The 12,490-nt window shown below is 34.9% G+C and overlaps 1 protein-coding gene across 1 annotated transcript in view; it reads right to left on the reverse strand.

The window, feature by feature from the left end:
* Positions 1 to 3,360: 3,360 nt before the first annotated feature.
* The window catches only part of LOC106877965 (immunomodulatory peroxidase), a 28,502-nt gene continuing 19,372 nt past the window's right edge, over positions 3,361 to 12,490 (reverse strand). Inside the window, exons 10-14 of the mRNA XM_089338428.1 lie at positions 11,847 to 12,270; positions 11,215 to 11,409; positions 8,775 to 8,935; positions 5,088 to 5,187; positions 3,361 to 3,909 (exon numbers count right to left, since the gene is read on the reverse strand). Of these exons, the coding sequence (XP_089194554.1) occupies positions 3,567 to 3,909; positions 5,088 to 5,187; positions 8,775 to 8,935; positions 11,215 to 11,409; positions 11,847 to 12,270 (1,223 nt within the window). The 3' untranslated portion in view covers positions 3,361 to 3,566. The remainder of the gene's footprint in view (positions 3,910 to 5,087; positions 5,188 to 8,774; positions 8,936 to 11,214; positions 11,410 to 11,846; positions 12,271 to 12,490) is intronic.

Raw genomic sequence — 12,490 nt, forward strand, 5'->3', positions numbered from 1 at the left:
TCTCTCTCTCTCTATATATATATATATATATATATATATATATATATATATATATATATATATATACATACACACACACGTACAGCTTGTATCATTTATATATATATATATATATATATATATATATATATATATATATATATATATATATATACATACATATATTTTCTCGTATAGATATTTAAATATATGTATATGTATTTGTGTGAAACAATAGACATACTTATCGTACAAGCATATGCATAGTATGCGTGTTTATATATATATATATATATATATATATATATATATATATATATATATATATATATATATATATATATATATGTATATATATACGTGTGTATGTGTGTGTGTGTGTATGTGTCTCTCTCTTTCTAGGTATGTATGATGTATGTAGAAAGATACACACATACATATATACAACTATATGTACACGCACGAGCGCGCAAACACACACACACACACACACACACACACACACACACACACACACACACACACACACACACATGAATACATACATAAAGTTTCATAAATATACACATGCGTTACGTGCATGCCTGTACGTGGTCATACAACTATACTGTTTTTATATGAATCTTTAATTATTTTTGCATGTTTTTCTCGATAGGAAATCGTAATTTGATGATCCTAACATGGTGAAAAAAAAAAAAAAAAATTGGGAGCCTATCAGTATATATTTAAATTCTTGTCTTTTGATATTTCTCTTTCATTCTTCTCCATGTCGCAACGTGTCTTGTGACCATACCTTGAGACCAAACTAACACTCTGACAAATTCTGCACAAAGACAACAGAACAGATTTTGTAAGAATCAATTAATAATAGGATAAATAAATTTTCGTCTCAATGTATTGAGTGCTTTGTTGTGTTGCCGTTCCAAAGGAGACTAGACTGTATGTGTGTGTGTGTGTGTGTGTGTGTGTGTGTGTGTCTGCTAATTATATACTCATGAACTTTACTGTACATTTGTGTCCTTGTTACAATAACTTCTGCCTTTCATTGGGGTTTCATGTTGTGATACCTTCTCACAGGTGCACCGTATTCACTCTCCTCCTCATTTGGAAAGTTCGACATATTATGACAGTTTCATTATATTTGATGCCCTCTAATTATCATTCTTCTTTCTCGATTTGATGACTTTAATCTCTTAAGATTGGTGACCAGGCAGGTTGATATATAAATGCACAAAGTTGTTATGATCATTTGAATGATATTTGTTGAGAAATTAGCAACGTCTTATGTATGAATTTTCCGTTTGTTGTCTTTCTACCTACATTAGCAATGTCCTATGTGTGAATTTTCCGTTTATGTTTCTACTTGAATTTTTGAAATACTCACACACACACACACACACACACAACTGAAGTCCCCTATGATTACGGGTGTAAATCTGAAGTTTAGATCTTGGTATGCATAGTAGGTGTAAATTTCTCAGTAGTTCAGCGTAGATACTGTTTTTCCATGAATCTTTAGCTTTATGATAACATTCACCAGGTAACTGATTTCTCACTACTCTACACAATTTCTCTTTCTTATCTCCAATCAATATGGCGAGTCTATTATGTTTGTATTGTGTGTGCGTAATTTAGGCCGTCTTCACATCATTTTGGTTTTTGCAGTGAATCCTTTCCATTCATCAGTATTTCTATGGGGGGGGGGGCGGATATGTCACATGTGGCTCACACGCCAGAACGCATTTAGGGTGCCTGTTTGTGTATGATGGTTGGGTGCTATAGAATCTGTAGCTTAGAAGTCAGAGGTTTTTACTTTACTTGATGGAATACATATCACACACACACACTCACACACACACACACACACACACACACACAAAGACACACATACACAGACACGCGCGCGCGCGCGCGCGCACACACACACACACACACAATAAAACAAACTATTTTAATTTCTGATACTATTTACATTCCATTGTTCCAGCAATTCCTTGGTGACTAATTTTTGTCATGTTAATAAAGCAGTCCGTTATTAACGATCTAGCATCCATGAAAATTGTCTCATCAAAACTTTTATATATAAAAGAAATTCGAAGAAGCAATTTGTTATTCCGCTTCAATACAGGACATTCCGGTACGGCTATTATATTCTTGATAAAATAATAAATCTTAGTTCTGCCCTATGTAACTATTCCTGAACGTCCTGTATTTAAGGGATATAATCGATTCTTTGTGTGTGTTCTATTTACTCTTTTACTCTTTTACTTGTTTCAGTCATTTGACTGCGGCCATGCTGTAGCACCACCTCTAGTCGAGTAAATCGACCCCAGGACTTATTCTTTGTAAGCCTAGTACTTATTCTATCGGTCTCTTTTGCCGAACCGCTAAGTTACGGGAATGTAAACAGAACAGCATCGCATGTCAAGCGATGCTGGGGAACAAACACAGACACACAAACACAAACACACACACACACACACACACACACACACACACACACACACACACACACACACACATATACATATAAACGACGGGCTTCTTTCAGTTTCCGTCTACCAAATCCACTCACAAGGCTTTGGTCGGCCCGAGGCTATAGTAGAAGACACTTGCCCAAGGTGCCACGCAGTGAGACTGAACCCGGAACCATGTGGTTTGTAAGCAAGCTACTTACCATACAGCCACTCCTACGCCTATTTATATATATAAAAAAAAAACTTTCGTTTTTTGCTCATGAATGCTGGTTCCCTCAGCATCCTTCTATTCATCAAAGTAAAGAAAAAAAAATCTGTTTGATGCTCTAAAGTGTAAAAACTGAAAACGGAAAAGAAGACAAAACTCTTAATAAATATATGTTTGCAAATTTTATTTTTACCGCAATTACACGATGAAATATTTTTTGACATATTGGAATTACTAATTTCAAACTTCTATCGAGAAATGCATAATTATACTAATCTAATTCATATATCCCCACCTCCCTCTCGATTTATGGTTCTATGGGTTTGTATGTTGTGGTTTCTTTGGTTTGTATGCTCCCAAACAACACTTATATATATATATATATATATATATATATATATATATATACATATACATATATGATGACCGTCCACTCGTAACCGAGGAAGACCATTGCTGACCTTCAAGAACATTGTGCACTCTAGGACTAACTTATATTTTGCATTTGCGGCTCCGTTGGTGGCTATATATATATATATATATATATATATATATATATATATATATAGATAGATAGATAGATAGATAGATAGATAGATAGATAGATACATACATACATACATACATAAATATATATATATATATACATATACATACATACATATACATACACACACACGCATACACATATATACATTTATACATATACACATATATATATATTCTATATACTATTTTAATTCTTTTCTATACTTTATAAATCAACATTATATATAGAAAAACATTACATACTACTACTACTACTACTACTACTACTACTACTACTACTACTACTACTACTACTACTACTACTTTTACTATCACTGCTGCTGCTGCTGCTGTTGCTAATCCTTGCATTGCTCTTATTTATTGGTCATTTCCTCAAATAGAAATTGCGCTCTTTCCATGAGCTTCTCGTAGTTATCCTTATACGCCAGAGATTGCGCATCATTTCCCATCCTCATCTCTAAGAATCGATAGATGAGCTGCATTTCAGGAGTTGTAATTTGATTTGGGCAGCTCTCTATTTTAAACGGACTACCAATGCAAGGACATGCATCTACTCTGCTTGACTGACATTTCCGGGCTTGTATCTGGAAAAATCTACATGTACCAGGAGCGATTCTAAAAGCAGTCCAAGTCGAAGCAACACCATGATACTTACAAAAATCTATTTCGGGTATTGTAGAACAATCGACATCACCCCTAGAAACAATAAAAATGACAATAAATAAATGCACAGTGTAAAGATAAACAATAATGAAAAAACGCTAGAAGAAATGAGAAGTAAAGATTAAGAATGATAAAAACAGCAACTACAATAATTGCGACTAGAAGAAACATAAATAATTCACTTGCTTGTTCTTATTAAAGTATACGCACGTATACACATACAGAGCTATGCAAAAGCACAACTACACATTTCTATTATTCAATTCAACCCGGACACAGTTCACAAATTACATGTAAAAACATGATCAACGATGAAACATCTAAACCCCGGAGGACATGACAGTAACTTTATTATATGGAAACAGTTAATTCCAGTCAGTGTAGACAAATATAAATAACAAATATACAGAATGGTATCGGCAATAAAAATGATGTCATACATACTACAAAGTATACATACAATAAAATAATGTAGAAATTTTCAACAATTATATATTACAACGTAGCATAAGCAATAATCTAAATTACACGAATGAAATTGTCCGTCGGATAGAAGACAGGAACAACACCGAATACATCATACAAACACATACAACAGAAATAAACTGGAAAATATTTGTTTATAACATAGAATGCGAGACAAACTATAAAATACAAAATAAACTATTAACATCAATTACTCTAAGGCCGGCTACAACATACCATATATGTGAAAAATAATAAATTCCAGACTCACATTCTCATAGCAAATTTGTCAAATACTTCTTAATTGTTTTCGAAAAACCGCACAAATTGCAAGAAACGCATCTATATCGCATAGAGCCCCGTCAATGTGACCGGTGTAGTAGGTGATGACCGGCTTGTACTGAGCGGAAGATCGTAGCTTAAATGAGTGTCAGTAATGTGGCTGTTATCACATTAACGTAACATCGGAATTTGACCTTAAAATCTATTTTACATTGTTCGATGGCTGCTATGCTGTGCACCAATTTGAAGGGTTTAATCTAAGTAATCAACCTCGGAACTTACAAGAATTCTACGTTCACATGAATTCATTGCACTGGAATGGTTGAATAGTACGTAATTTCCGATATATAATATGCATGAAATTTGAGCATAATTGTCTGTATAATTTTATTTCAGAGAATAATTAAGGAAACAAGAGATTAAAAATAATCATTATTGCTTATAATGATGAAGTGAATACTCACGAAGCCAATTCAAAAGCTTTTTCTTTTACTTTATCTAAGTTGTCTATGTTACGACACAAGAGAAGAGCCATAGATGTTTTTTTTATCTCTGCAAGTTGGTCTGAAATACGAAATGAAAGAAAATAAAGGTTAAAAGAAATTGTAGAACATCGAATTACAAAGAACAAAAATTAAAAAAAAAGCTACAGTGTATTTCATATCATTATAGAATACAAAAATATTATATACAAAAATGAAACAAAAACCAAAAAGAAAACTTGGAAAGACAAGTGGCAAAGTTTATTGCCGAATCAAATTGTTTTTTACCCCAGTTCCTGCAATTTCAAACAAAACAACGACGATACTAGTTTAGCAGTATTAAAACTCTTTCTATTTTATTTAATCAAACAAAATCGTTTATATTCATATCTAATATCTAATGTATATGTTACTTTCTCTTACGTTCTGGAATCAAGCCTTGCCTGAATCCATTATTCCATCTATGCTCTAAAAAACAAAGAAAATTGAATGCATGTACGAAGATCAGATCATTCAACTACGAACCCCATCTCTGTAAATATGTCACCTTATCTTCTACCGAAACCCTGGAAATGTTTAAGTAGAAGTTAATAATCCTTTCAACTGTGGACACAAGACTTGGCATTTTGGGAGGCAAGAAAATATTCAACATAACTTGTTCACTATTATTCTCCCCTCTCTCTTACTCTTCCAAATACAAGCAAACACATGGACACACGCGAAAACATGCTTTCTTCCCACCCGCATCGAATCTTTCCAACGTTGAAATATCTTTGCAAGGAGGAGATACCACCAAGTAAATTGCAATATACAACAGCAACAATAATAAAGGCTTCAAATTTTGCCACAAGGGCAGCTTGCGGGAGGTGGGGATGAGTCGATTACATCGACCCCCAGTGTTCAACTGGTACTTATTTAATCGATCCCGAAATGTTCAAAGCAAAGTCGACTTCGGCAGAATCTGAACTCAGTTCGCCGCCTTAATAACAACAACAACAACAACAACAACAACAACAACAATAATAATAATAATAATAATAATAATGATATGAACTTCTAACTTGTTGTCTCTTGAGGTCTCTGCGTGAGACTTGGATCCAACTTGTACAAATGCAAAGCAAAAGTCAAACATAAAATAATAATAATAATAATAATAATAATAATAATAATAATAATAATAATAATATTTTGTGGGACTTTCCTATTCGAACGGACAAGATATTAGACTTAATTCAAATTTCGCCTAAATCAGCTTCGCCTTTTATCCTTTCGGGGTCAATAAAATAGGTATCAGTTGAACACTGGGTATAATTGACTTACCCTCTACTCGCAGATTTGAGGCTTTGTGCCTATAGTAGATATTGTAACGTAGTTAGTCGTCGCCAATTATAGTAGTATAGCCACTATTGATGACGATGCTTGTTTACACTATCACCTGGTAGTAACAATAAAACATATAATGAAGCGGGATACCAATAACCTAGCAATCCAACAAACTCTCCACGTACTATACACAAGCCAACAAGTGGTATTCCGACAAACTGCCGAAACGACACCTAACGACTTCCGGTGATTAACGCCTACTCTCTGTATCTCTCACTCAGACCGCTATTGTTTATAGTCGTTCAGTCAAGTCTATTCTTGCAGCGCATGTCATGATACTCGCCACAGTAGTAGAAAGGATCATTCATATTCTTATTGGTGTTAGAATAGTGGATTGGCAAAGTCTTTAGAGTATCGAAATTGAGGTATTTATTTCTTCATTGCCTACATAGGCGGAACAAACAAGGACATACAAAGGGATTATGTCGATTTCATCGACCCCAGTGCATAACTGGTACTTATTTAATCGATCACGAAAGGATGAAAGGCAAAAGAAATGTAGTCATTCTAGCAATGACCATCGCAACTATTTCGTTAGCTATCGTAAACAACGATTTGTGTCATTTAAGTTGGAGTAGTTTGATTTGAGCGAAATACTGCTGCTATTTCTAACAGACCTGTAATCACGTTAGGGATTGTTCGTTGAATTGACTCAAACAACATTGGTTCAGTATTCGTGTCAGTATTCGTTTAGTTTTCAGACATTGGACTGTTGGAGCACCGCCTTTAGTCGAACAAATCGATCCTAGAAATCATTCTTTTTAAGCCTAGTACTTATTCCATCAGTTTTTATGCCGAGCTTCTAGGTGACGGGGATCTAAACACACCAACATCGGTTGTCAAGCGATGGTGGGCAGGAGGGGGGAGGGGGAGACCACACACACACATAGGCAACAGGCCTCTTTCAGTTTCCGTCTACCAAATCCACTCACAAGGCTTTGGTCAGCCCGAGGCTATAGTAGAAGACACTTACCCGAGGTGCCAAACAGTGGGACCATGTAGTTGAGAAGCATGCTTTTTTACCACACAGCCACGCTGCGCTAATCAATTTTTTATTCACAATCACAAGATCTTTTGTAGGAGATGAATATAACTGTATGGTAGCCATACACATCACAAGTCTATTTCATTTTCATGTTTAAGGAAGGTAAAAGATCTAGTAGTGTGATATTAAGTTGTTTATTGCTGGCACTCCGTCGTTTACGACGTCGAGGGTTCCAGTTGATCCGATCAACGGAACAGCCTGCTCGTGAAATTAACGTGCAAGTGGCTGAGCACTCCACAGACACGTGTACCCTTAACGTAGTTTTCGGGGATATTCAGCGTGACACAGTGTGACAAGGCGGACTCATTGAAATACAGGTACAACAGAAACAGGAAGAAAGAGTGAGAGAAAGTCGTGGTGGAAGAGTACAGCAGGGTTCGCCACCATCCCCTGCCGGAGCCTCGTGGAGCTTTAGGTGTTTTCGCTCAATAAACACTCACAACGCCCGGTCTGGGAATCGAAACCGCGATCCTATGACCGCGAGTCCGCTGCCCTAACCACTGGGCCATTGCGCCTCCACTAAGTTGTTTATATAAAACTACTAAATATAATTACTTCTTTTCAGTAAAAATTGTGGAAATCTTTTTTTCGTTTCAACGTTTACATGAGGGTAGATACTACAGCGGGCCAGACTAAATGACCAGCAATATTTCATCAATTACAGGTCGGCGACCTGTCAGAATCGTTAGCACGGCGGACGAAATGCGTAGCGGTATTTCGTCTACCGTTTCGTTCTGAGTTCATATTCCGCCGAGGTCAAATGTACCTTTCATCCTGTTGGGGCCGAGTAAATAAATACCAGTTATGCATTGGGGTCGATGTAATCGACTTAACCTCTTTGTCCTTGTTCTTCCCCTCTATGTTGGGCAATAAAAAAATAAATTTACTATGATCTTTTCAGTTCATATTCTGTCGGGAATCTGTGATTTACCTGTTATCTTCCTGGAATCAATCACAAAAAAAAAAAACAAAAAAAACAACTAATAATATAATGCCAACTATAGTATTAGCGACGCATACTTTCGTGGAATGAATATCTACACCAGAAAATGTTAGTGCAACGTAAAAAAAATAAATAAAAAAGAGAAAGACAAGACGATGACACATGGAGACTAAAATCGAAACGGGATTCTCAAAACGTCTCATTAATACAGGTTTTGTATATATTTGCCCAATGTAATAAATAGCAGTAGAAAATTAAATAAAGTCAAGCTATAATGATAAATCCTTTTATAACTTACCCGCCAGGAATACGCCGGTATGTTCATAGTAAAATCTGTCAGAGTTTTGTATTGAAACGAATTGATCTTTCATAAGTTTCAATAGTGTTTTTCCAGCAGGCTTGTCATTATCGATAATCTCTGTGAACATGCCGCTTAGGAAATCCATGTCATAGACGGTACTGTAAAATTGAAACATTCTCATATATATATATATGTGTGTATATATATGTATATATATATATATATATCTGTGTGTGTGTGTGTGTGCGTGTATATATAAATATATATATATATACATACGTTTTTCGACATAGGTCTTTGTGTTTCTGATGGCTAACTTATATATTTCACACAGCAATCACAACATATATATATATATATATATATATATATATATATATATATATATATATATATACCACGCACACACACATGAAACATAGAGTGATTGCAGTGTGAAATATATAAGTTAGCCATTCAGAAACTCAATGGCCTATGTCGAAAAACAGCAAAAATGCTTGCAAAAGAAACAGCCCAAGCGATATATATTGCCGTAGTTTTTAAATTTTTCAGAAGCAGCTAAATCTTTGACATATCTACTATAATAATACTCTTGCGTTTTTCTCTGTCACAGTGTATGAATGAGAAAGGAAGGGCTGATGGCAAACTGATAATGGGGTGATGGAAATTCTACGGTAAAAAAAAATAAAACAGTACTTCATCTCTGTGTGAGTATATGTGTGTGTTTGTAAAAGGGTGGTATGTGAATGTGTGTGTGTGTGTGTGTGTGTGTGTGTGTATGTGTGTGTGTGTGCAATGGAAGTGGGATGGTGAACAGTCAACACTGAAAAGAAAAATCAGTGTTTCATCTCTGTGTGAGTGTATGTGTGTATGTGTGTGCGTCTACAAGGGAAGTATGTGAATGTTTGTATGTGTGAACCAGTGTTCTTTCAGTAACAAAGGATGATCGGTGTCACATCTCTAAAGACAACCACTGGACAACATTGACAAGTGTATTGATTTGATTATTCTAACTGTTTTGTTAAAAATAATTATTACAATCACTCACACCTACAGAAACTCATTAGAGAAAATGATCATTGCCTGAGTGTATCAAGAATATAAAACGATTGTAGTTGAAAGGTATATTATAAATTTGGTATTAAAAGAATCATTAAACTAAAAACTTGGTTTTGTACTTTATTTATATATAAAATACTACAAGTAACCGTCATTTTGGATGGCACGGGGCCAGCTAGTATTACAAATAAGTACTTAAGTGAAATTAACGGTCTTTGTTTCTGAATGGCTAACTTATACCGTCCACGCTGCAACCACTTCAGTTTCAGTACATGGAGTAGGGTAGAATGGTGGAAAGGGAGGGGAAATGGCATACAGTAGTGAGTTTATCTGCCACATGGGGAGGGAGCTGAGTTATAGTTAATTTGGTGAACTCAAGTTTGGGCGGCTTGGACAAGAGTAGAGAACTATCCCCGAAGAAAAGAAGACGAGTCTGAACCGATACAGTCTTGTATATAACGTCCGTATAACTCCGTAGTCGGTTCAATGAACTGATCACCAAGAAGATTTGAGTTGCAACGTAGCCGATAAATAAGATGGAGAGATTGGGAAACATTCCCATTCACACAGAAACCACAAGTATTCGTTGGTAGATCTCGCCCGGAATGAAATGCAGTTAAGTCTGATGTAAGCTCGGTGAGGCGGAAACGTGTGGGCGTACTAGAATTGAAGATGATCCAACGGTTGAGGAAGTATTCAAGAGCCTAGAGATGCGAAACAAGTAACTATAGGAATTAGGGCTTACTTTTTGTTTACGTTAATCGCCCACTCTCTTATAATACACTCTCTGAAGCAGTAAAAAGTTCTTGGCTTATAACGAATTAAGATGGCCGTATTACATTTGTAGATTTGGCAGCTGTCATTATCAAGAATCATTACAGAACTATTTCACTGACACTGTGGCATGATTGAAATCTTTAATGTTGATTAAACGTAGGTTAGACAGCGAAAAAATTTTGTTTTCCCGAAGTGAAAATGCTATTAATGTAAATCCTCTATCTCTTACCTTGATTTAATGATAATTAAGTATAGTGCCGTTGAGTGGATTAATAATTATTGAGAGCATTTGGATATATATTTTCGCACAGGCGATATAGTCAGATTAATGTATACTCATATCAAATCGATTAGTTTCGATATGTATGAGTAAAACTAACTGGATGTTTTTACGGCTTAACATCTCTTTCTTATAAATCTTCAATTCTATTTAAAGGCTTCCTTAATCATAGTTTAAACACAACGGATAGTTGAAATCAGAATTTTTTTTCTCTCAGGAATATAAAAAAAATGTTGGAACTGGTAAGTTACAACAGTTTCACAAGTATTTTAAAAAAGTATAACGGTTTAAAACATATGAAAAACAACAATTTCCACTCACTTATAAGTCTTCTCAAGCGCAGTTTTGTCCACTGCAGTGTGGAAGGGCAGGTCTCCAAAAGTTTGGATTTGATTTTCATTCCAGATTGCCAACCAAATAACGTAGGGTGGTATTGCGAGATAACGCGTGTCTTGGGTTAGGACTGACACTATGTCAGAATATTTGCAATTATCCCGAAAATTACAGGGTATTTTTCTGGAAAAAATAAACAAACAAAAATATCAGAAAAGAAAATAATATATTTGTAAGAATTAAATTAGAGACACATAACTTCTATGACTGGTAAGATACCACGCGTTCTGGTGAGACATATAATAATTAAATTTATCTTGGTTTACTGTTTCTTATTTTATCACCTCACTAAATGTAACATGTAAAGTTTTCTATGATAGAACGTAAAACGACGTAAACCAACAAAATATTTTGACCAGTGATCGAACCATGATGTCATCCAGTAACATTATAACAATTTGACAGATAATCAATGAGACACACGCAAAAACGTATACACATACATATTTGTCTACATACACAGACACATGAATTCAAAGTGGTATTTATTTAAAAACACCGGTGAAATTAAAGAATTTTAATTCGGAAAATTGGATGTTGGTGAAATAGTATAGATTTACCTGCCGATTTTTAAACTGGCTTCATTCAGCATTCCTTCGATGATATTTTTCAACTTGGTTTCATCGTCCACAACTGCTGCGTTGTTCATTAAATCGGTCAAATCTTTATTTTCAGTTGGAGAAATTTTTACTGTTTCTCTCAACATTGAAGCCAATACTAATTCATAGGCAAGTGAAAATGAATTAGAAATTATAGGTAAGATCTCGGCTTCGTAAGTACTAGTTGGTAATTGTTCACCAATCAGCAGTGGTAAATATTCGTTGTAAGTAATATGCTGAAATATTCCAGTCAGCAACTTCTTTGTTGCTTCCAAGGGATTTGCATTACCAAATTCAGTCATTTTATCGACAAGTTTATTGTGTTCACGGAGGAAAACATGATATAGTGCCATCACTAAGGGGTTTTCGTTGATTGCATCTGAAACTACAAGATAAAGGAGAGATATGTTTTATTAAACACAACATCAATTTTCTTAATGAACCGATATGTATGAGTAAAACTTACTACGTCAAATTTAGCATATTAATTACTATTATCTATTCAGTCACAAACGAGTGAAATGCATAAGTGTTCGTCTAACAAATTTTGAATTCAGTTCTGAAAGTAATTAAACGAAAGTAGAATATAAGGGAAAAATCGTTCT

Source organism: Octopus bimaculoides, chromosome 20 (assembly GCF_046866305.1).
Source record: "Octopus bimaculoides isolate indiv1 chromosome 20, ASM4686630v1, whole genome shotgun sequence".
NCBI lineage: Eukaryota > Metazoa > Mollusca > Cephalopoda > Octopoda > Octopodidae > Octopus > Octopus bimaculoides.